Source organism: Salvelinus fontinalis, chromosome 39 (assembly GCF_029448725.1).
Source record: "Salvelinus fontinalis isolate EN_2023a chromosome 39, ASM2944872v1, whole genome shotgun sequence".
Classification (NCBI taxonomy): Eukaryota; Metazoa; Chordata; class Actinopteri; order Salmoniformes; family Salmonidae; genus Salvelinus; species Salvelinus fontinalis.
This window is the reverse complement of record NC_074703.1, coordinates 6,300,597-6,328,148: the sequence shown is the minus strand read 5'-3', so window position 1 is coordinate 6,328,148 and position 27,552 is coordinate 6,300,597. Positions and strand designations below refer to the sequence as shown.

The window sequence follows — 27,552 nt, the reverse complement described above, 5'->3', positions numbered from 1 at the left end:
TTCCAAAATGGCTTCTCTCCTGACCTGAAAAAGGCCTTTATTACAGTATAATTGTGTATTTTACGAGCGGTGAGAAGGGTGGGCTCAGTTGACCGTGCATGGAACTGGATCTGACCGGTGCCATGTATGGTTGAGGTTCAGTGCATGGACCAGGCCTAATGAATCTCCATCAGTTTCTCTATTGGTTTCATAAAGCAGCTGGTTCTACCGTTAGACTGTCGTTTAAAGCCCGGGCGCTTCACCATTCTCTCATATCCCCTCCAAATACCTAGAAGAAGAAAAAGCGCTATAAAACGTTTTATTACATTGCAGTTTAGCGTTCCGCAGCACTCTGTAGTCTGTGGAGCGTTGCTGCTTATTTTATCCTTCTTATAATGACATTAGAGGCAGATAGAGCTGTGAACAGCATAATTACCTACAGCCGTTATCAACAGAGTTCACTTGGAAGGCGTATACATAGAATGAATTGCCTTACTGCATTAACTCTTTTGGCTAAATAAAAAGCTACTAGGAAACGTGTGTTAAAAAGGTGTGTTATAGATCTGTCATTCTCATTGAAAGCAAGTATAAGATGTGGAATGTATGTTCTATGTGCGCTATTTCTATGCTTCCCGTTCTTAACTCTACTTTTTGCCTCTTTTATTTTGGGTTTTGTACACCAGCTTCAAACAGCTGAAAATACTACATTTTTGGTTATGGAAAATATATTTCAGAGCGGTTTAGATGGTGCAATGATTCTCTACACAAGACTTGCTTGTTTAGTCACATAAACTGAAATTTGGCCAATTATTCGAATTTTAGCAACCAGAAAATGGCCGAGTGCATCTCTAATTGTTAACGCTTGAATTCGGGGAGCCTTGGCTGATCCTAGATCTGTGCTCAACTTAAGGGCAATTTCTACCTCTGCAGTGATTGAGCAGAGTGACTCAACAGAGTTCACTGGGAAGGCATATACCTATAATGAATTGCCTCGCTGCATTAACTCTTTTGGCTAAATAAAAAATCTACTTGGAAACGTGAATGAATAATTCACATTTTCCTATATCTTTTAGGGTTGCCTCTTCTTGTATTTTTACGTCCAAAGCTGGAGCTTCTTTGGATGTGAGTAATTACCTCACGTAACTGCAACAGTGGGAGGCTTGAGGTGTTACGGCAGCGTAACTCAAACAGCATCTATAATGTAGCACAGCTCCTGTTCAAATAAAACTGATCAACCATTCGCTACTATCTGTCTCACAGGAATTCATTTTCCACTCCATGACCTCTGTGTCTTTTCGAACATGAGGAATAACTGTAGGTGAGCGTTATATTCCCTCCTTGCTGAGAACCACTGAGCTTATCTTCATGTATCACACCATACAAGGAGTAGCCTAAATATTTCTCTCTCACGTAAGCAGAATCTTCCCACAATGATCTGTACGTATATGATACTCCACTCTGTCTTCAGAGAGACAAATGACTGAAAAGGGTGCATTAGGCTCCTCGCAAAAGGCTGAGTTTAAAGCTGCAATATAATATACAGTAACGCTTGAATTCGGGAGCCTTAGCTGATCCTAGATCTGTGCTACCTCTGCAGTGATTGAGCAGCGTGACTCAAACAGCAGGCATTTGTTTCAGCTGCTCCTAATCCCACACCCACATAACCCGCCATCAACCTCCCATATTCACATATCGCAGATCACAGGAACCGCAGAGGCGAGCGTCGAGTCCCCTCTCTCTACCCTGTCATTTGCACCGTAGACTAATGACAGCATCTACGCCACGAGAAAAGTTTCACAGCCCACGTGGCCCTCATTCTCACTGCTCCACTCAGCCCAGGATCTGACACTAGCCAGAGAGACAGAGTAATATGAAACTTTGTCAAGCCCGGAGAGAGAAAGTGTTTGATTTTCTGTTCTGCCTGGTCGTTCAGCGAGGACAAAAGCCACTGTCGCTGAAAGACGATACAGAACAACTATCGATTACAAAGGGAGAGAAATGGGGGCCACTGCGGGGAACGGCATGTGATCTCTGGATCGCTTCTCGTGTTAAATTACGCCCCCAATGCTGTGTTTTTTTTATTTGAAGTCCACCTTGTAGTTAAAGGGGAGAAAGTGGATACCAGATCCAATGTGTAATGCAATACCAGAACAGGGAGCATTGCTTACAGGAGAGCTTAAATGCTACGTGGTAGAAATTCAACTCCAGGCTTCTGCATGCAGTTCTACAGTATATGGCTTGCATCTATTAGGAGAGGATAAAGAGTAAAGTTTGTGGTTAATCAGACATCACCTGCATCAGCTAGTCACTACAAGGATCTAGTCTATTATATCCAATTATGGGTGTTTCACCCTTTGACCTTCAAGTGAGACCAGGAACCACTTTGATTGGAACATATTGGTCACATGACTGACCGTGGAGGGAATCGCGTGCGTTGTTGAGCTGTTGACAATCACAGGGTCCGGTTGTCCATGGTTACCACTGTTGAATGTACACATAGATGTGTAGGTTGTGTGTACTTGGAATGTGGTGGGGTGGCGGTCTTGGCAGACGGGTGGGTCTGCCGCGCCCTGTGGGTATAAGGGCCAGCCAAGGGTTACCAGGGACCTTACCCATCCTCACGCACCACTGGGGTTTAACGGCATGAGGAAAAACCTCCTCAAAATAAACGAGCCCATCTCCTCCCCATGTGTGCCTAGCCTGGGGCCCAGGAGAAAAGGGTCTGTGAACTCTTACTGTGCATTATATTCATTGTGTACATTATATGCAATGTACAGAGGGGGACCAATTTGTGGTGGTTGGGTTTTAGTAACCATAGTGTGAACAAACTAAAACATCTAGACCCAGATCAGAAACAGATCAGAAGATCAGAAACAACTTTGTGATACCGGAGTGAATGTGGTTGTCTGGCTGTATGCAGTTTCAAACCTGTTAATATTCAGGTCAGGATTCATCTAAATATGCAATGCTTCAGGGCTTCTTATATATAATATATACTATCACTAAAAAGGCCTAAAAGTGAGAAGACATAATGTTTCCCACAACCACCCACCCAGTCTCCCGAACCCTGAATGACCTCTATAACCCCGTGTATCACTGCAGCGGTCTGCCAGGCAGCCATGTCTCTGTGTGGGAGGGAACCTTCAGCTGTGAACGTCACGGCTGATGTGAACTTTAGGAACATCAACATTTCACGTAGACCTAGTTTGAAACCAAACAGAATGTACTGGAGGCCTTGTCAGAAGAACTTTCTTCCACCAAGCCTGTTTCTTATAACAGCAAGGACTCTCTTCATCTCCTTCTTATGTCCACCAATCCCATCACACACAAAGTCGAGTCATAAAAGATTCCCTGGATGTGTTCGTTGGATGTGAATAATTACCTCACGTAACTGCAAGTGGGAGGCTTGAGGTGTTACGGGAGCGTAACTCAAACAGCATCAATAATACAGTACAGCTCCTGTTCAAATAAAACTGATCTACCATTCTCTAAAATCTGTCTTTTACAGGAATTTGTTTTCTAGCCTGATATTAACGTAACTCTAATTCACTCCTTTACCACACTTATCCAAAGTGTTTGTAACGGCTGGTGCTCTCCTCATCCTCGGATGAGGTGAGGAGAGAAGGATCTTCAGACCAAAACGCAGCTTGCGGGAAATAAGCCATCTTTTTATTTATAACAACGATGAAGATGGCAACACGAAAACAAACACTTTAACAAACTTACAAAATAAGAAAACGACGTAGAACGAAACCTGAACATAAACTTACATAACTAAACATAAACTCACGTACAGGAAACAGACGACATCGAAACGAAACGAAACAAGCAAACGCTACAGTCCCGTGTGGCACGAACATACATTCTGACACGGAAGACAATCACCCACAACGAACACTGTGACAACGCCTACCTAAATATGACTCTTAATTAGAGGAACGCCAAACCCCTGCCTCTAATTAAGAGCCATACCAGGTAACCCAAAACCAACACAGAAACAGAAAACATAGAATGCCCACCCAACCTCACGTCCTGACCAACTAACACACATAACAACTAACATAAATAGGTCAGGAACGTGACATTACCCCCCCCACAAGGTGCGAACTCCGGACGCACCAGCACAAAGTCTAGGGGAGGGTCTGGGTGGGCATCTAACCACGGTGGTGGCTCAGGCTCCGGGCGCGGTTCCCACCCCACCATAATCCATCCTAGCTTCCTCCCTCCAAGAATGTCCACCCTCTTTTTTCCCCCACAAAATCCTCTTAATAACATACCTAATAAGGACAACACCGGGACAGAGAGATAAATCAAGACAGAGGGATAGATAAGAATATAGAGGTAGATCAAGATAGAGAGGGAGATCAGGATAGAGGGGCAACTCCGGACTGAAAGGCAGCTCCGGACAGAGAGACAGCTCTGGACTGATGGGCAGTTCTGGGTATCTAGCCTTTTCAGGCTGAAGGGCAGCTCATGGCTGACTGACGAATCTCGACGCTCATGGCTGGCTGACGGCTCTCGACGCTCATGGCAGGCTGACGGCTCTCGACGCTCATGGCAGGCTGACGGCTCTCGACGCTCATGGCAGGCTGACGGCTCTCGACGCTCATGGCGCTCTGACGGCTCTGGCTGCTCATGGCGCTCTGACGGCTCTGGCTGCTCATGGCGCTCTGACGGCTCTGGCTGCTCATGGCGCTCTGACGGCTCTGGCTGCTCATGGCGCTCTGACGGCTCTGGCTGCTCATGGCTCTCTGACGGCTCTGGCTGCTCATGGCTCTCTGACGGCTCTGGCAGATCCTGTCTGGTTGGCGGCTCTGGCAGATCCTGTCTGGTTGGCGGCTCTGGCAGATCCTGTCTGGTTGGCGGCTCTGGCAGATCCTGTCTGGTTGGCGGCTCTGGCAGATCCTGTCTGGTTGGCGGCTCTGGCAGATCCTGTCTGGCTGACGGCTCTAGCGGCTCCTGTCTAGCTGACGGCTCTAGCGGCTCCTGTCTGGCTGACGGCTCTGTAGGCTCATGGCAGACGGGCGGCTTTGCAGGCTCATGGCAGACGGGCGGCTTTGCAGGCTCCTGGCAGACGGATGGCTCAGACGGCGCTGGGGAGACGGATGGCTCAGATGGCGCTGGGGAGACGGATGGCTCAGATGGCGCTGGGGAGACGGATGGCTCAGATGGCGCTGGGGAGACGGATGGCTCAGATGGCGCTGGGGAGACGGATGGCTCTGGCCGGATACGGTGCACTGTAGACCTGGTGCGTGGTGCCGGAACTGGAGGCACCGGGCTAAGGATAAGCACCTTCCTACTAGTGCGGGGAGCAGGGACAGGGCACACTGTATTCTCAAAGCCCACTCTATAACTGATGCGTGGTACCGGCACTGGTGACGCCGGGCTGAGGACAAGCACATCAGGATTAGTAGGGGGAGAAGATACAGTTTGTACAGGGCTCTGGAGACGCACTGGTAGCTTAGTGCGTGGGGCCGGAACTGGAGGCACCGGGCTAGATACACGCACTACAGGGAGAGTGCGTGGAGGAGGAACAGGGCTCAGGATACGCACTGGTAGCCTAGTGCGTAGTGTAGACACTGTAGGTACTAGGCTGGGGCGGGGAGGTGGTGCCGGAAATACCGGACCGTGGAGGCGTACTGGCTCTCTTGAGCATTGAGCCTGCCCAACCTTACCTGGTTGAATGCTCCCGGTTGCCCGACCAGTGCGGGGAGGTGGAATAACCCGCACCGGGCTATGTAGGCGAACCGGGGAAACCATGCGTAAAGCAGGTGCCATGTATGCCGGCCCGAGGAGACGCACTGGAGACCAGACGCGTTGAGCCGGCCTCATGACACCTGGCTCAATACCCAATCTAGCCCTCCCAGTGCGGGGAGGTGGAATAACCCGCACTGGGCTATGCACTCGTACAGGAGACACCGTGCGCTCTACTGCGTAACACGGCGCCTGCCCGTACTCCCGCTCTCCACGGTAAGCCTGGGAAGTGGGCGCAGGTCTCCTACCTGCCCTTGGCCCACTACCTCCTAGCCCCCCCCCAAGAAATTTTTGGGAATTACTTACGGGCTTTTCGGGCTTCCGTGCCAGACGCGTTCCCTCATAGCTCCGGTTCCTCTCCCCGGTAGCCTCTGCTCTCCTCAGTGCCTCCAGCTGTTCCCATGGGAGGCGATCTCTACCAGCCAGGATCTCCTCCCATGTGTAGACACCTTTTCCATCCAATAAATCGTCCCATGTCCATTGCTCCTTGTTTTTCTCCTGTCCCTTACTCCGTTTATTTCTCCCTTGCCGCTTGGTCTTAGCGTGGTGGGTGATTCTGTAACGGCTGGTGCTCTCCTCATCCTCGGATGAGGTGAGGAGAGAAGGATCTTCAGACCAAAACGCAGCTTGCGGGAAATAAGTCATCTTTTTATTTATAACAACGATGAAGATGGCAACACGAAAACAAACACTTTAACAAACTTACAAAATAAGAAAACGACGTAGAACGAAACCTGAACATAAACTTACATAACTAAACATAAACTCACGTACAGGAAACAGACGACATCGAAACGAAACGAAACAAGCAAACGCTACAGTCCCGTGTGGCACGAACATACATACTGACACGGAAGACAATCACCCACAACGAACACTGTGACAACGCCTACCTAAATATGACTCTTAATTAGAGGAACGCCAAACCCCTGCCTCTAATTAAGAGCCATACCAGGTAACCCAAAACCAACACAGAAACAGAAAACATAGAATGCCCACCCAACCTCACGTCCTGACCAACTAACACACATAACAACTAACATAAATAGGTCAGGAACGTGACATTGTTTAAGCCCCGAAATGATCTTTCATAATGTTTCAGGCTGAAAAACATCTTCTGAATTTGCTGACACTTCCCAGAAAATCTGTCCGCTAAGAGCTTACGAGTGTAAATCTGCAAGTAATCAAGGCTTCTAGTCCTTTTCGTTCCCTGCCTTACCCCTATTGTTTTAATGCCCCCCCTCCTCCAACTCCCAGAGTGTACATACACAGACATCAATGAGAAAAACTTTTTGAAAAGCAATGAATTAAAAAACATGTGTTGTAATTCTATAACAAAGGGATAGTACATTTAAGGCCTAAGGCTAGAAGCCAGCCTTTTTTACTATATCCACCCGCATGGCTATAGCCATGGCAACGCGTCACCATCATAGCCATACAGTCTGAGGGTTTTTCACCACCAAAACCACACTTTCAGGCCCGCCTGCTTTCCCTCCAAAAAACATATAATCCCTGACATAGTACTCTGGTGTGGTTGAAATTCTCCTCGCCTCCAAACCATCTCAAATTACCCATCGTAAACACTCCCTTCCCTACTCCCTCAATAGCCAAACTACTAACAAGAACGCTCACTTACTTGCCCTCTCACTCACTAAATACTCATAAAGTACCTTTGATACTCCTAAACTAATACTTACTAAACCAATACTCCTAAACCAATAGTCCTAAACCAATACTGACTAAACCAATACTGACTAAACCAATACTGACTAAACCAATACTGACTAAACCAATACTGACTAAACCAATACTGACTAAACCAATACTTACTAAACCAATAGTCCTAAACCAATAGTCCTAAACCAATGGTCCTAAACCAATATTTACTAAACCAATATTTACTAAACCAATACTCCTAAACCAATATTTACTAAACCAATACTCCTAAACCAATACTGACTAAACCAATAGTCCTAAACCAATACTCCTAAACCAATATTTACTAAACCAACACTTACTAAACCAATACTCCTAAACCAATAGTCCTAAACCAATAGTCCTAAACCAATACTCCTAAACCAACACTTACTAAACCAATAGTCCTAAACCAATAGTCCTAAACCAATAGTCCTAAACCAATACTTACTAAACCAACACTTACTAAACCAATACTCCTAAACCAATACTCCTAAACCAATACTCCTAAACCAATATTTACTAAACCAACACTTACTAAACCAATAGTCCTAAACCAATACTTACTAAACCAATATTTACTAAACCAACACTTACTAAACCAATACTTACTAAACCAATATTTACTAAACCAACACTTACTAAACCAATAGTCCTAAACCAATACTTACTAAACCAATATTTACTAAACCAACACTTACTAAACCAATACTCCTAAACCAATACTCCTAAACCAATATTTACTAAACCAATACTTACTAAACCAATATTTACTAAACCAATATTTACTAAACCAATATTTACTAAACCAACACTTACTAAACCAATACTCCTAAACCAATACTCCTAAACCAATATTTACTAAACCAATACTCCTAAACCAATAGTCCTAGACCAATACTCCTAAACCAATACTTACTAAACCAATACTCCTAAACCAATAGTCCTAAACCAATATTTACTAAACCAATACTTACTAAACCAATACTTACTAAACCAATACTCCTAAACCAATATTTACTAAACCAATACTGACTAAACCAATACTCCTAAACCAATACTTACTAAACCAATACTCCTAAACCAATACTTACTAAACCAATACTCCTAAACCAATACTTACTAAACCAATACTCCTAAACCAATACTCCTAAACCAATACTCCTAAACCAATAGTCCTAAACCAATACTTACTAAACCAATATTTACTAAACCAATATTTACTAAACCAATACTTACTAAACCAATATTTACTAAACCAACACTTACTAAACCAATACTCCTAAACCAATACTTACTAAACCAATACTCCTAAACCAATAGTCCTAAACCAATACTTACTAAACCAATACTTACTAAACCAACACTTACTGAACCAATACTCCTAAACCAATACTTACTAAACCAATACTCCTAAACCAATACTCCTAAACCAATACTCCTAAACCAATACTCCTAAACCAATACTTACTAAACCAATACTTACTAAAACAACACTTACTAAACCAATAGTCCTAAACCAATACTTACTAAAACAACACTTACTAAACCAATAGTCCTAAACCAATATTTATTAAACCAATATTTACTAAACCAATACTCCTAAACCAATACTCCTAAACCAATACTCCTAAACCAATACTGACTAAACCAATACTCCTAAACCAATACTCCTAAACCAATACTTACTAAACCAATACTCCTAAACCAATACTCCTAAACCAATACTTACTAAACCAATACTCCTAAACCAATACTCCTAAACCAATACTTACTAAACCAATACTCCTAAACCAATATTTACTAAACCAATACTCCTAAACCAATACTTACTAAACCAATAGTCCTAAACCAATACTTACTAAACCAACACTTACTAAACCAATACTCCTAAACCAATACTCCTAAACCAATACTTACTAAACCAATACTCCTAAACCAATACTCCTAAACCAATAGTCCTAAACCAATACTTACTAAACCAACACTTACTAAACCAATACTACTAAACCAATAGTCCTAAACCAATATTTACTAAACCAATATTTACTAAACCAATACTTACTAAACCAACACTTACTAAACCAATAGTCCTAAACCAATATTTACTAAACCAATACTTACTAAAACAACACTTACTCTTACTCATCGCTCCAAAAAAGTATTAGCTCCCAGCGTCCGGTTATAACTCTACTGGGGGCACAAAAACTCACTCTGGGCATCGTTTTTCTATAATGAACCACAACCTTACCAGGGCGACAATGAGCAATGAGTTAAGGAGGAGCTGGCGACAAAAAACATAGATAATCTGTAACTGAGAGCAGATCTGACATTTCAAAGACAGTGTTGGGTGTGAGAGGTGTCTCTCTGCAAGAACATGAGTTTATGAGTATTGTGGTTTCTCTAATGGGAATTTTGCTGTTTGGCTTATATCGGCAGCATTCACCCAACCCCCTCTCCTAAAAATGAACAAGTAGGCTTCTGTTTATATTGTCACAACAAAAAAGGCATATAAACGCTGAACAAAACAGGCTGTTTGAAAGGCCTTGCAAAAGACGTACGTTCTTGAAATTCATAGCATACTTAGGCAGCAACCCTATAGATTCATGGATTTATAGATAGGCAGCTTCAACGGTCACACTTATCAATAGGCAGCTTCAACCGTCAAACTCATCAATAGGCAGCTTCAACGGTCACACTTATCAATAGGCAGCTGCAACGGTCACACTTATCAATAGGCTGCTTCAACCATCACACTCATCAATAGGCAGCTTCAACCATCACACTCATCAATAGGCAGCTTCAACCGTCACACTCATCAATAGGCAGCTTCAACCGTCACACTCATCAATAGGCTGCTTCAAACGTCACACTCATCAATAGGCAGCTTCAACCGTCACAGTCATCAATAGGCAGCTTCAACCGTCACACTCATCAATAGGCAGCTGCAACCGTCACACTCATCAATAGGCAGCTTCAACGGTTCACACTCATCAATAGGCAGCTTCAACCGTCACACTCATCAATAGGCAGCTTCAACCGTCACACTCATCAATAGGCAGCTTCAACGGGTCACACTCATCAATAGGCAGCTTCAACGGTCACACTCATCAATAGGCTGCTTCAACCGTCACACTTATCAATAGGCTGCTTCAACCGTCACACTCATCAATAGGCAGCTTCAACCGTCACACTCATCAATAGGCAGCTTCAACCATCACACTCATCAATAGGCAGCTTCAACCGTCACACTCATCAATAGGCAGCTTCAACCATCACACTCATCAATAGGCTGCTTCAACTGTCACACTCATCAATAGGCAGCTTCAACCGTCACAGTCATCAATAGGCTGCTTCAACCATCACACTTATCAATAGGCAGCTTCAACCGTCACTCTCATCAATAGGCAGCTTCAACGGGTCACACTCATCAATAGGCAGCTTTAACCGTCACACTCATCAATAGGCAGCTTCAACCATCACACTCATCAATAGGCTGCTTCAACCATCACACTCATCAATAGGCAGCTTCAACCGTAACACTCATCAATAGGCAGCTTCAACCGTCACACTCATCAATAGGCAGCTTCAACGGGTCACACTCATCAATAGGCAGCTTCAACCATCACACTGATCAATAGGCAGCTTCAACCGTCACACTCATCAATAGGCAGCTTCAACCATCACACTCATCAATAGGCTGCTTCAACTGTCACACTCATCAATAGGCAGCTTCAACCGTCACACTCATCAATAGGCTGCTTCAACGGGTCACACTCAACAATAGGCAGCTTCAACGGTCACACTCATCAATAGGCTGCTTCAACCGTCACACTTATCAATAGGCAGCTTCAACCGTCACACTCATCAATAGGCAGCTTCAATCATCACACTCATCAATAGGCAGCTTCAACCATCACACTGATCAATAGGCAGCTTCAACCGTCACACTCATCAATAGGCAGCTTCAACCATCACACTCATCAATAGGCTGCTTCACCTGTCACACTCATCAATAGGCAGCTTCAACCGTCACACTCATCAATAGGCTGCTTCAACCATCACACTTATCAATAGGCAGCTGCAACCATCACACTCATCAATAGGCAGCTGCAACCATCACACTCATCAATAGGCTGCTTCAACCATCACACTTATCAATAGGCTGCTGCAACCATCACACTCATCAATAGGCAGCTTCAACCGTCACACTCATCAATAGGCTGCTTCAACCGTCACACTCATCAATAGGCTGCTTCAACCATCACACTTATCAATAGGCAGCTTCAACCGTCACACTCATCAATAGGCTGCTTCAACCATCACACTTATCAATAGGCAGCTTCAATCGTCACACTCATCAATAGGCAGCTTCAACCGTCACTCTAATCAATAGGCAGCTTCAACCATCACACTCATCAATAGGCTGCTTCAACCATCACACTTATCAATAGGCAGCTTCAACCATCACACTCATCAATAGGCAGCTTCAACCGTCACACTCATCAATAGGCTGCTTCAACCATCACACTTATCAATAGGCAGCTTCAACCATCACACTCATCAATAGGCTGCTTCAACCGTCATACTCATCAATAGGCAGCTTCAACCGTCACACTCATCAATAGGCAGCTTCAACCGTCACACTCATCAATAGGCAGCTTTAACCGTCACACTCATCAATAGGCAGCTTCAACCGTCACACTCATCAATAGGCTGCTTCAACCATCACACTTATCAATAGGCAGCTTCAACCATCACACTCATCAATAGGCTGCTTCAACCGTCATACTCATCAATAGAAAGCTTCAACCGTCACACTCATCAATAGGCAGCTTCAACCGTCACACTCATCAATAGGCAGCTTTAACCGTCACACTCATCAATAGGCAGCTTCAACCATCACACTCATCAATAGGCAGCTTCAACCATCACACTCATCAATAGGCAGCTTCAACTGTCACACTCATCAATAGGCAGCTTCAACCGTCACACTCATCAATAGGCAGCTTCAACCGTCACACTCATCAATAGGCAGCTTCAACCGTCACACTCATCAATAGGCAGCTTCAACCGTCACACTCATCAATAGGCAGCTTCAACCGTCACACTCATCAATAGGCAGCTTCAACCGTCACACTCATCAATAGGCAGCTTCAACGGGTCACACTCATCAATAGGCAGCTTCAACCGTCACACTCATCAATAGGCAGCTTTAACCGTCACACTCATCAATAGGCAGCTTCAACCATCACACTCATCAATAGGCTGCTTCAACCATCACACTTATCAATAGGCAGCTTCAACCATCACACTCATCAATAGGCTGCTTCAACCGTCATACTCATCAATAGGCAGCTTCAACCGTCACACTCATCAATAGGCAGCTTTAACCGTCACACTCATCAATAGGCAGCTTCAACAATCACACTCATCAATAGGCAGCTTCAACCATCACACTCATCAATAGGCAGCTTCAACCGTCACACTCATCAATAGGCTGCTTCAAACGTCACACTCATCAATAGGCAGCTTCAACCGTCACACTCATCAATAGGCAGCTTCAACCGTCACACTCATCAATAGGCAGCTGCAACCATCACCCTCATCAATAGGCAGCTTCAACCGTCACACTCATCAATAGGCAGCTTCAACCGTCACACTCATCAATAGGCAGCTTCAACCATCACACTCATCAATAGGCTGCTTCAACCGTCACACTTATCAATAGGCAGCTTCAACCGTCACACTCATCAATTGGCAGCTTCAACGGGTCACACTCATCAATAGGCAGCTTCAACGGGTCACACTCATCAATAGGCAGCTTCAACCGTCACACTCATCAATAGGCAGCTTCAACCTTCACACTTATCAATAGGCAGCTTCAAGCGTCACACTCATCAATAGGCAGCTTCAACCGTCACACTCATCAATAGGCAGCTGCAATCGTCACACTCATCAATCGGCAGCTTCAACCATCACACTCATCAATAGGCTGCTTCAACCGTCACACTTATCAATAGGCAGCTTCAACCATCACACTCATCAATAGGCAGCTTCAACGGGTCACACTCATCAATAGGCAGCTTCAACGGGTCACACTTATCAATAGACAGCTTCAACCATCACACTCATCAATAGGCTGCTTCAACCATCACACTCATCAATAGGCTGCTTCAACCGTCACACTCATCAATAGGCAGCTTCAACGGGTCACACTCATCAATAGGCAGCTTCAACCGTCACACTCATCAATAGGCAGCTTCAACCGTCACACTCATCAATAGGCATCTGCAACCGTCACACTCATCAATAGGCAGCTTCAACCGTCACACTCATCAATAGGCAGCTTCAACCGTCACACTCATCAATAGGCAGCTTCAACCGTCACACTCATCAATAGGCATCTGCAACCGTCACACTCATCAATAGGCATCTGCAACCGTCACACTCATCAATAGGCAGCTTCAACCGTCACACTCATCAATAGGCAGCTTCAACCGTCACACTCATCAATAGGCAGCTTCAACCGTCACACTCATCAATAGGCATCTGCAACCGTCACACTCATCAATAGGCAGCTTCAACCGTCACACTCATCAATAGGCAGCTTCAACCGTCACACTCATCAATAGGCAGCTTCAACCGTCACACTCATCAATAGGCAGCTTCAACCGTCACACTCATCAATAGGCAGCTTCAACCGTCACACTCATCAATAGGCAGCTTCAACCTTCACACTTATCAATAGGCAGCTTCAAGCGTCACACTCATCAATAGGCAGCTTCAACCGTCACACTCATCAATAGGCAGCTGCAATCGTCACACTCATCAATCGGCAGCTTCAACCATCACACTCATCAATAGGCTGCTTCAACCGTCACACTTATCAATAGGCAGCTTCAACCATCACACTCATCAATAGGCAGCTTCAACGGGTCACACTCATCAATAGGCAGCTTCAACGGGTCACACTTATCAATAGACAGCTTCAACCATCACACTCATCAATAGGCTGCTTCAACCATCACACTCATCAATAGGCTGCTTCAACCGTCACACTCATCAATAGGCAGCTTCAACGGGTCACACTCATCAATAGGCAGCTTCAACCGTCACACTCATCAATAGGCAGCTTCAACCGTCACACTCATCAATAGGCATCTGCAACCGTCACACTCATCAATAGGCAGCTTCAACCGTCACACTCATCAATAGGCAGCTTCAACCGTCACACTCATCAATAGGCAGCTTCAACCGTCACACTCATCAATAGGCATCTGCAACCGTCACACTCATCAATAGGCATCTGCAACCGTCACACTCATCAATAGGCAGCTTCAACCGTCACACTCATCAATAGGCAGCTTCAACCGTCACACTCATCAATAGGCAGCTTCAACCGTCACACTCATCAATAGGCATCTGCAACCGTCACACTCATCAATAGGCAGCTTCAACCGTCACACTCATCAATAGGCAGCTTCAACCGTCACACTCATCAATAGGCAGCTTCAACCGTCACACTCATCAATAGGCAGCTTCAACCGTCACACTCATCAATAGGCAGCTTCAACGGGTCACACTCATCAATAGGCAGCTTCAACCGTCACACTCATCAATAGGCAGCTTTAACCGTCACACTCATCAATAGGCAGCTTCAACCATCACACTCATCAATAGGCAGCTTCAACCATCACACTCATCAATAGGCAGCTTCAACCGTCACACTCATCAATAGGCTGCTTCAAACGTCACACTCATCAATAGGCAGCTTCAACCGTCACACTCATCAATAGGCAGCTGCAACCATCACCCTCATCAATAGGCAGCTTCAACCGTCACACTCATCAATAGGCAGCTTCAACCGTCACACTCATCAATAGGCAGCTTCAACCATCACACTCATCAATAGGCTGCTTCAACCGTCACACTTATCAATAGGCAGCTTCAACCGTCACACTCATCAATAGGCAGCTTCAACGGGTCACACTCATCAATAGGCAGCTTCAACGGGTCACACTCATCAATAGGCAGCTTCAACCGTCACACTCATCAATAGGCAGCTTCAACCTTCACACTTATCAATAGGCAGCTTCAAGCGTCACACTCATCAATAGGCAGCTTCAACCGTCACACTCATCAATAGGCAGCTGCAATCGTCACACTCATCAATCGGCAGCTTCAACCATCACACTCATCAATAGGCTGCTTCAACCGTCACACTTATCAATAGGCAGCTTCAACCATCACACTCATCAATAGGCAGCTTCAACGGGTCACACTCATCAATAGGCAGCTTCAACGGGTCACACTTATCAATAGACAGCTTCAACCATCACACTCATCAATAGGCTGCTTCAACCATCACACTCATCAATAGGCTGCTTCAACCGTCACACTCATCAATAGGCAGCTTCAACGGGTCACACTCATCAATAGGCAGCTTCAACCGTCACACTCATCAATAGGCAGCTTCAACCGTCACACTCATCAATAGGCATCTGCAACCGTCACACTCATCAATAGGCAGCTTCAACCGTCACACTCATCAATAGGCAGCTTCAACCGTCACACTCATCAATAGGCAGCTTCAACCGTCACACTCATCAATAGGCATCTGCAACCGTCACACTCATCAATAGGCATCTGCAACCGTCACACTCATCAATAGGCAGCTTCAACCGTCACACTCATCAATAGGCAGCTTCAACCGTCACACTCATCAATAGGCAGCTTCAACCGTCACACTCATCAATAGGCATCTGCAACCGTCACACTCATCAATAGGCAGCTTCAACCGTCACACTCATCAATAGGCAGCTTCAACCGTCACACTCATCAATAGGCAGCTTCAACCGTCACACTCATCAATAGGCAGCTTCAACCGTCACACTCATCAATAGGCAGCTTCAACCGTCACACTCATCAATAGGCAGCTTCAACCTTCACACTTATCAATAGGCAGCTTCAAGCGTCACACTCATCAATAGGCAGCTTCAACCGTCACACTCATCAATAGGCAGCTGCAATCGTCACACTCATCAATCGGCAGCTTCAACCATCACACTCATCAATAGGCTGCTTCAACCGTCACACTTATCAATAGGCAGCTTCAACCATCACACTCATCAATAGGCAGCTTCAACGGGTCACACTCATCAATAGGCAGCTTCAACGGGTCACACTTATCAATAGACAGCTTCAACCATCACACTCATCAATAGGCTGCTTCAACCATCACACTCATCAATAGGCTGCTTCAACCGTCACACTCATCAATAGGCAGCTTCAACGGGTCACACTCATCAATAGGCAGCTTCAACCGTCACACTCATCAGTAGGCAGCTTCAACCGTCACACTCATCAATAGGCATCTGCAACCGTCACACTCATCAATAGGCAGCTTCAACCGTCACACTCATCAATAGGCAGCTTCAACCGTCACACTCATCAATAGGCAGCTTCAACCGTCACACTCATCAATAGGCATCTGCAACCGTCACACTCATCAATAGGCATCTGCAACCGTCACACTCATCAATAGGCAGCTTCAACCGTCACACTCATCAATAGGCAGCTTCAACCGTCACACTCATCAATAGGCAGCTTCAACCGTCACACTCATCAATAGGCATCTGCAACCGTCACACTCATCAATAGGCAGCTTCAACCGTCACACTCATCAATAGGCAGCTTCAACCGTCACACTCATCAATAGGCAGCTTCAACCGTCACACTCATCAATAGGTAGCTTCAACCGTCACACTCATCAATAATACTCCTGACCCTTAGTGCCATTAAGGTTATTGAACGGCTTTTCCAAACAACCAGTTGAGGCAAATCAATGGCAAATGTATCCTGCTTTAGAAAGCAACAGAGACACAAACCCGGTAGTCTAACTGTACAAAGTTACAGAGCGAACACCAAGTCCAGACATCCCTGTTTTGATGAAAATAACTCTCATGCCCTTTGCGTTTTTCAATGGGCGCTGATAAATTTAAAGTAAACCTCAGTCACTGACACAACAATGCCCTCACGAAACACCACTTCCTTCCCTGACTGGGCTACGATGGACGTAACTACGACGGTTGGCACTTTTAAGAGGGAGTGAGAGTAGGACTCCCTAGTGTTGGAGTTGATTCCATGACAAAGCTCCCGTTGATTCCAGGGGCTCCATAGTAAGCAACGTTGAGTCATTAATTGCGTAATTAAAAGCCCAACTGTGCTGGGAGATGACGGCGCGTGTGGCCCATCGATGCCTCTGTTGTTCCCTGAGACAGTGCTTCAATCAATCATTGAGGCTGACTTAACTCATTGGAGCGCACACCAATAAGGGGTCATGAGGCAACGATAGAACAGTTAGAGAGGGATTCCGACATACAATATGGATCAGAATTTCCAAATGCATGTGGATGTACATATGGAAACCATTTCTGTCACAGTTAAGCCACACCAAACTACTCCCAGCCATCACCCGACTCCCCACAGATTGAATTGTTTTGCTCCTCTGAAAGAAGCGTGGGGGATGTTTTCCTTACAAGTCCCCAAGGACCTACAATGCATTTCTGGGTTACATGGGGGGGTCTGACGCGATTGGGATCACAGATGTGTGGTGATACATCACTAGGAATACTAAAAGTCACTTAGACATTCCATTTCAGGATGCTTCCTGAAGACGCTTCATTTGTCTATGGAGAACAATTCACACTTGCACCTTTGGTGTCAATAGGACTGCATCCTATTCCTCTACTATCGTATTCCTCAGACACATACCACTTGATCAGTCTGTTAGTGATGCCATTTAAAAGCCACGCAGGTCAAATGTTGTTTGTTAAAGGAAAATACCACTCAAAAACTATATTTTGGTATTTGTTTAATTAGTCCCCTGTTGATACAGTCCCAAGATGTGTTGCATGTCAGCGATCAAGTTTTCAAGATCTAGAACTTTCAAAATACAGGAAGTGCCACAGTATGATGCGTTTTGCAAGAGCTTTCAGGGGAGAGTTCAGAGTTCACAACAAATTAATTTCCTAATCTATGAACTCAGCCCTGAAGCTATCAATCTACTCCTGTTGAGACACCCCCCTGCCTCCTTCTTGTACTGGAAGGCCTTCCTCATAAATGACAACAGAACAAAAACTCAACATACAAATGTATTTGTTATGTTCTGTCCCTGATCTAGTTTGGAGGGAAACCATTCAGATTGGCTCCGGAACACCAGAATACTCACAATACTAATTGAGCTCAATTTTCCCTTGTAGAAGAATGATTGGCTGGCGTTCTTCCCCCGTGCCAGTAAAACTCCTGTCATTTCAAACACATGGCTTTTTATTGATATTACCATTGGCTGACATAGGGCCAGCCCTGTGCCCAGGAAAAACATGTGACGTGATTGAGAAAACAGAGACGCACCAAGAACATCCCATTGAGCTAGAACCACCATGTGATTTCCACCTCCTCCCCTTCGGCCTACAGAAAACGCTCCTGTACAGAACTGAACAGCAGCACAGTGTCAAGAAGACATACAAAGACTGTCTTCTCAAGAATGCAGACTTGACAGATGTGCTTGCTTTTTTTCAGCCCTGTCCTAACAAACACGAATGCAGCTCTCTCCACTAACAATCAGGAGAGAGACCAGGGAGCATGCGACTCTTGACCTCTGTCAAAGGAAGCCATTTGATAGATGACTATGGAGGTCAGGATTCTGATTGGTATTCAGCTTTCCCAATACATGAGCAGTGGGCCTGAACGTAGTCTGTCTCTCTCTCCTTCTCTCTCTCGCTCTCTCTCTCGCTCTCTCTTTCACTCTCCCCGTCTCTCTCTCTCCCAGGGGTGTAAATTATCACAGTGACATTGATAGTTACAGAGGGTCACCAGCGCTGAACTTACACTGAGTGGACTCACAGGGAGTTGTGGCTAGGACACTGACACTTAGTCATGAACTCATGAGAGGGCCATGATGGCTTTCTTCACTCCACTGTGACATGGTCAGATACAGGTAGTGTAATAGAAAGCAGTCATAGTAGAGGGCTTCAGTAGGGGCTTCAGTAGAGGCTTCAGTAGAGGGATTCGGTAGAGGGCTTCGGTTTTACATTCAGAATTGTGCAATCATATAGACAGTCACTCGTATCCTGGAAAAGTGTACGGCAATGTGAGAGTAACTGGACTGACAGACAGACAAATAGACAGACAGACCCTCCAACACATTCTCTCTTTCTCTCTCCGTCATTTATTCACACACACACACACACACACAAGGCTCGGTCATCTCTGGGTTAAGGAGTCTCATGCCCCACGTTTGTCTAGGTTTTGCTCGATGAGTGTCTGCACACTGCACATGAGACACAAGCACGCACGCGCACAAACAAACACACACACACACACACACACACACACACACACACACACACACACACACACACACACACACACACACACATACATACATACATACAGGGATACTCCATTACTCTAACAGAGTAGGCCGTGCAACCCGCACATAGGGTTCAACGAGCAGTACTGACAACCAGTGAAGGGTCTGTGACCCCAAGGAGGTGTTAGTAAAGCTAACCAGAGCCCCCAACTGCTCCTAACTCTCTAGTGGGGAGTCGCCGGCAAGGGACAAAACCTGTTGGTATGATGTGTATGAACTTGGAACAATGATTTATCTGTGTGAGCTGTAATAGAGAGAACTCGATTTGTTCTGGGGATTTTACACTGAATTCCCTGAGCCCTCCTAATTTATGCCCATATACAGATGTAGGACTTTAATTTTACCAGTTTCTCACAGCAGGAAAATAATCCTGCAGCAACAGGAAATGTGAATTATTGTGTTGATTATAATTAATGGACATTTTTGTATGGTTTATAAATGTTTAGTCAGGGCAAATCAAGTCTGACATTTGAAAGTGTAAATTACTAACTTTAGAAGTATTTTTAAACTTTGAATACACTACACATTTTAGTTAGCCTTTCCTACTGTGAATGACATTTCCTGCAACAACAGGGTGATCAAATTAAGATCCTACATCTGTAGGAGTCCTGCTGCTTTTAGTTCACCCAGTAGCAAGGGTCCCATGATGAGCCAAAAATATACATTGATTTAATCATGAAACAGTGGGAAAAAAACTTAGACTAGTGTGTCATTTTTTTATTTAACTAGGCAAGTCAGTTAAGAACAAATTCTTATTTACAATGATGGCCTAGAGACAGTGGCTTAACTGCCTTGTTCAGGGGCAGAACGACATATGTTTACCTTGTCAACTCAGTGATTTAATCTAGCAACCTTTCAGTTACTGGCCCAACGCTCTAACCACTAGGCTACCTGCCGCCCCAGTATGTGATTGAAGGCTTGCTCATCTTAAAGTACAGTATAGGCTACAATAATTTTTTCAGCCTAATTACAATTCTGATCATGATTATTGTTGTTTTAATTTCTCATCACAATCCCCAATGCCTAAAACTAAAGTTGGACTATTTAACCCTACACTGAATCGTGGATGGATGTCCAAATTGGAGTCTCAAACGTTCTGCAATCCAAATGAATTGCTCTCTCCGCTTGGTTTCTGGGTAATAGCGTTCCAATGAGTCCTGGAAAGCATGGGCTACTCCAGGATTGTGTCAACATATCTAGCCATGCAAGCGTGCTGCACTCGACAAATATATTCTAATTATAACATGTCTTTCAATTTAAATTTGATATTTTCCCCGGAGAGAGCAGCATTATTACAACCAGGCAAGAAGCGTGTTAGTATCCCTCTCCTCCTGTCAGTGATGTGCTCTGACAACACAAAGAAGCTCCCGTCCCCGTTTCATCACTGCATGTCCTGGTTACTCCGACATTAGAGAAAGGAAGGAACCATACATGTATAATAATTAACTTATAGTCATAACCTACATATCCCCGTTGTTGTTATTGTGTCACTTCATGCGTCATTGTAAGTGACAGTATATTGATTTTAACAATGGAATACCAAGTAACTCCTCTGTAGCCTATTTGGGTAGGTTGTTTGTTCAATGCAACAGGAGAAAGCATTTGCATTAAACAAAGTAGAATCGCATTTACATTAAACAAAGTGACCTTTTCTGAGGGGAGTGAACCATGACTCTCTATCTCTAATGCTCTCATGGAATAACACAAATAAGCATGAATAGACAATGGAACATGCAAACACCCAGACGCGCAGCGATCCTCGCGAAACTGCTTGCACCCGAGGGGTTTTTGAGACTGTAAAGATGACAGACAAGTGGAGCTGATGATGTTGCCATAGGTACGGCTCTACGGGAGGTCATACCTGTCATCGTAGCAGAAATCCGCGTTCAGTGTGTTGAGATAGAGGACCAATGCCACCGCGCTACACACCAACTCTGTAATCATGTCTTAAAAAGAGAATAGGGTGGGGGAAAGTCAAGAAAAATACTAGATGCGAATTTCCGTTTCTGTATTGTCTCCTCTCCTCATTTGGCCGCTCCGTAACACTAAGAGACCCAATCCCATGTAAAAGCAAAGTGTCTGAAAGTTTGCGCGATCCAGGCCATATTCCTTTTAACCCATTTTGCGCCGTATCGGGTCAGAGCTATATTGAGACGAAACTAGGGCGGCATGCCTGCTGGTTAGCGCACAGCTGACGGCATTTCGCTATTTCGCTGTCCTCTGTGCTTGCATCCTCATCCGCGTCACAGATACTCACTGGTAGGAGCCGCGTGTGGTTTTAGAGACGGTGAGCATGTGCAACGCCCCTCCTCCGCTCTCAATGTTCGAGCTCGTAGCATTGAGAGAGGTGATAGGTGCTAAAATACGTAGGCTATTTATTTAACACACTCTTGCCTCATGAATCATATATTCAGTGCACTAGCCTGCCTAAATAAACCAGCCCACTGTCATATAAAGATACTATAGCTGCCAGTTTGTAAAATAGGAATAGCTTTTTTTTGTCTAACTATGTATTCAAAAACAATGCCAATGTCATGTTTCTATTAAAATGATTGACTGTGAGATATATTGAATATGTTTAAGCAAATATAGCCTATATATGTGATTTCTATATAGCCTAAGCTGTAGCATGCATGTACGGCTCTTTTAACTAATGCCAGTTATGCCTTATCGCCACAACAGACAAAGCCCCACTCTGTTGATGTCTGACCTCCTGCAAACCCCCTTTAATGGTGAAGTCTGTTCAAAAGTCTAGAGTGTTGATTCTGCTCAATGTACCCCCTATATTAAATTATCCTGTTTTACTGTATGTTTATGCATAACGTTGATTAATTGGTTATAGAGTGGCGCCTGTGGAGCTACAAGAGAGAGGGAGGAACCCTAGAGAGAGCGGGAGAGAGACAGATGGATAGGAAGAAAAGGGAAAGAGAGAGGGAGGTAGAGAGAAGTAAATACAAGGTGAAGAGCACGAGAAAGAGCTATGAGAGATAAAGAGGGAGCTAAAGGGGGAGGGAAAAAGAGTGGTAGATGAATAGATAGAGAGAGGATGATTAATGAACTGTAGTAACACCCTGCGGCGAGGAGGAGGATCAATATTGTGAGGCGTTGTTGTTGCATATGATTCATCCTGGCGAGCATGTGGCTTGAAAACCATGCTGCAAATGGCGAGGCCCCACTGGGCACCAGCTGGGCCCGGGCCTGTCCTCCTGTCGGAACTCTGTGCGTGTAAGTCCACCACAGCCCAGGAAAGAGAGAGGGAAGAACGAAAGAGAGGGAAAACAGATGGCACGAGACGGAGGGGAGACTGTAAGGACCGTAATACCCACCGGAGAGGGTTAGAGAGAGAGAGAGAGGGTTAGAGAGGGAGAGAGAGGGAGAGAGAGGGTTAGAGAGAGTTAGAGAGAGAGAGAGAGAGAGAGAGAGAGAGAGAGAGAGAGAGAGAGAGAGAGAGAGAGAGAGAGAGAGAGAGATAGAGAGAGAGAGAGAGAGAGAGAGAGAGAGAGAGAGAGAGAGAGAGAGAGAGAGAGAGAGAGAGAGAGCAGGTTTCTAACGCTCGCATCCATTGACTCTGATCCTGAACATGACCCCACCCTGACCCCCAACCCCCCCTGACCACAACAGAACCTTTACGGTTGAACCTTTAGCCTTGTTTTGTTTCCCTTGCCCCTAGTTGGTGGGGAGATGCTTCCTCTTTCCCATCAGTCCCTGTTGGAGCCATGTGACACATGAGAAGGGGACACGGCCCCTGGTTTGGGTTGGAAAGAAGAGAGGAAGAGACACCACACCCTGATGAAGACAACTTGTCTGTCGAAACGTTGGTTATTCAACTATTGCTTCTGAGCTCCTAGAGTGTGCGGCTCTCCTTTCATTTTTCAGGAAGAGACACCATCCATGAAAAACCATGAATATGTAGACTTCTAGGCTCCACCAGACATGTGTTTTTATGGTATGATATGCCAGGACTGGATTCAAACCGGTGGGAAGGTTTCTTTTCTCCCAAATACATATTCTGTTAATGTCTCTGCAGGAAAGTGGAAACTGAAGTAGGCTGAAGCAGGAGTCTAACCCAGTGGCTCCCAACTCCAGTCCAGTACACCGAACGGCACACATTTTTGTTGTAACCCCGGACAAACTCGCGTTGAATCAGGTGTGCTTGTCTGGAGCTACAACAACAATGTGTGCCGTTGAGGGTACTGCAGGACTGGAGTTGGGAAGCACTAGTCTAGCCCCCCTAATAAAACTATATGGATTATATTTAATAACTAAGTCGACATTCAGGACATAAGGAAATGAATGTAGCAACCAGGCCCGACTATATAGGCTACAACCCCGTAGGGACTAAGGGGGTCTTTATCCATACAAGCAAAAGTGATTACAGGATTTGTGGAGGGGAAAAAACTACCAATGCCTGCTCTGAACGCAAACAGCCCAGGGTGAAAAAAACCTATTACTGGTGTTTACACTCACTGATCTAATTACATCCTGCAGGGCTAATGAATATTCAGTCTGCTCTTTAAGTCTCCATTTTTGGTAGAAGGCAAAACAATACCTTTTTTCTTTCTTTCTTTCTTTGCCATTTTACTGGTAACAGACTATAGAATGTGGTGCGGTCATGGAGTCTGTCCTCAATGGCAGATGTTGCCATAGTCAAGAAATACATTGTTTTCCACATCTGCAAGTATTTGCACATAAAAAAAATACACATTTGCACATTAAAACCATGTGTGTGATATTTTTACCTCTTTTATTTTTCACTTGTTAAAACACAATTGTTACATTGATTCATTCACCTTACTCTGGTTTCTTCTGTTCAAACCACTGACTGACAACCATTTTAGATCGGTACTTAGAGGCTCTCCATATCTTTGAAACATATTGTTTTGGTTTTGCCCAAAGGTATCCCTATCATTGTTCATCATGAGTATTGGTGTAGAGTCATTTGTTCTTCACCAAACACTCCCCCTTAAAGGTACACTCAGAAATATGACAAGGATGCACAAAGTAAACAGCATAGCCAGCAGCATACCACCCTGCATACCACTGCTTGCTTGCTTCTGAAGCTAAGCAGGGTTGGTCCTGGTCAGTCCCTGGATGGGAGACCAGATGCTGCCGGAAGTGGTGTTGGAGGGCCAGTAGGAGGCACTCTTTCCTCTGGTCTAAAAAATATCCCAATGCCCCAGGGCAGTGATTGGGGACACTGCCCTGTGTAGGGTGCCGTCTTTCGGATGGGATGTTAAACGGGTGTCCTGACTCTCTGAGGTCATTAAAGATCCCATGGCACTTATCGTAAGAGTAGGGGTGTTAACCCCGGTGTCCTAAATTCCCAATCTGGCACTCAAACCATCATGGTAACCTAATAATCCCCAGTTTACAATTGGCTCATTCATCCCCCTCCTCTCCCCTGTAACTATTCCCCAGGTCGTTGCTGCAAATGAGAACGTGTTCTCAGTCAACTTACCTGGTAAAATAAATAAAAATAAAAATAGTGGGTCAATTTCCACAACAAGTAAGAGCGTTGAAGAGCGAGGGTAGATTTCTCCACTGTTTTGGTCCTACACCTACCATGCTGTAACAGTTTGAAGCGAACCTGAGCAAATGTGCAGCTACTGTGTGCGACTGTGTGAGAGTGAAGTCTTGCATCTCGCGCATCAGAATATCTGTGGAGCTGCTCGTTGCAACGTCATTTCGCTGAGTCTACCTTTAATCATACATGAGGCCCTTAAGGTGCTGCTGCTGCCTCTTACTACTGTAACTCATATACACATCCGGTTTGGAGCGAGCGGTCGCATTTGCTCTGCAGGTAGTATAACTTTTCATTACATTTCATTACATTTCATTATAGTACAACGGTTTAATTTGTCTAACCTTAGCAATTTCTTCTTAGCTAGCTACTTAGCCGTCTGTGTATAAAAGATAATCGCGTAATTATCGTATTCCGTCGTCTATCGTAGTCCACACTGCTATCTGCCCAGCAGCTAGCAAACGTCCACCGTCTACCGAATAGTAGTATAACTTTTCATTACATTTCATTATAGTACAACGGTCTGATTTTCATTTTCATTACAGTACAACGGTTTGATTTGTTTGATCTTAGCTAGCTACATAGCCGTCTTTGCATCAAACATAATTGTGTAGTTATTGTGGTTCGCCAGCCAGCTATTTTCGCCCTAACGTAACGCAACGTAGCCAACACTGCTAGCTAGCCAGCTTGCCACCGAATAGCAGCATTGTAGAAACGAGTGCATTACAACGGAACGACTTGATCAGTGTAGTGTTGGCTGACTACACAGTTGTCTTTGCTATCTTTGATTTGTATTTGTTCGATCTTAGCTAGCTACTTAGCTGGCTACATAGCCGTCTTTGTATCGGTGATAATTGTGTAGTTATCAAGGTTCGCTGAGGTTCGCTAGCCAGGTATTCTCGCCCTAACGTAACGCAACGTAACGTAGTCAACCCTGCTAGCTAGCCAGCTAGCCACAGATTAGCAGCACTGTAGAAACGATTACATTACAACGGAACGACTTGACTTGTGTAGTGTTAGCTAGCTACATAGTTTTCTTTGCTATCTTTGTATCTAAGATAATTGTGTAGCTTTGAGTAATTATCGGTTAGCTAGCCAGCTATTTTTCGCCTGCCGCGCTGCCGTCCTCCTACCTAGCCAACACTGCTAGCTAGCCAACTTCTACCGAATAGCAGCACTGTAGTAACCTACATTACAACGGAACGACTTGATTAGCGTAGTGTTAGCTAGTTGTCTTTGCTGTCCTTGTATCCATGATAATTGTGTAGCTTAGAGAAATTTAGTGAAATTGTCGAGGTTACCTAGCCAGCTTCACTTTCAACAACGTAGCCACTGCTAGCCAGGCTACTTCACCAGCCAGCAGTACTATATCATTTTGGTCAATAAGATCTTGTATTTTATTTTTTGCAACGTAAGCTTAACTTTCTGAACATTCGAGACGTGTAGCCCACTTGTCATTCTAATCTCCTTTGCATTAGCGTAGCCTCTTCTGTAGCCTGTCAACCATGTGTCTGTCTATCCCTGTTCTCTCCTCTCTGCACAGACCATACAAACGCTTCACACCGCGTGGCCGCGCCCACCCTAACCTGGTGGTCCCAGCCCGCACGACCCACGTGGAGTTCCAGGTCTCCGGTAGCCTCTGGAACTGCCGATCTGCGGCCAACAAGGCAGAGCTCATCTCAGCCTATGCGTCCCTCCAGTCCCTCGACTTCCTGGCACTGACGGAAACATGGCTCACCACAGATAACACTGCTACTCCCACTGCTCTCTCTTCGTCTGCCCACGTGTTCTCGCACACCCCGAGACCTTCTGGTCAGCGGGGTGGTGGCACCGGGATCCTCATCTCTCCCAAGTGGTCATTCTCTCTTTCTCCCCTTACCCATCTGTCTATCGCCTCCTTTGAATTCCATGCTGTCACAGTTACCAGCCCTTTCAAGCTTAACATCCTTATCATTTATCGCCCTCCAGGTTCCCTTGGAGAGTTCATCAATGAGCTTGATGCCTTGATAAGCTCCTTTCCTGAGGACGGCTCACCTCTCACAGTTCTGGGTGACTTTAACCTCCCCATGTCTACCTTTGACTCATTCCTCTCTGCCTCCTTCTTTCCACTCCTCTCCTCTTTTGACCTCACCCTCTCACCCTCCCCCCCTACTCACAAGGCAGGCAA

At 45.1% G+C, this 27,552-nt stretch overlaps 1 protein-coding gene across 1 annotated transcript in view; it reads right to left on the bottom strand.

The window, feature by feature from the left end:
* Nucleotides 1-22,186, bottom strand: part of tmtc2a (transmembrane O-mannosyltransferase targeting cadherins 2a) — a 119,151-nt gene extending 96,965 nt beyond the window's left edge. The window contains exon 1 of the mRNA XM_055906066.1: nt 21,726-22,186. Coding sequence (XP_055762041.1) covers nt 21,726-21,808 — 83 coding nt within the window. The 5' untranslated portion in view covers nt 21,809-22,186. The remainder of the gene's footprint in view (nt 1-21,725) is intronic.
* Between the last annotated feature and the right edge of the window lie 5,366 nt (nt 22,187-27,552).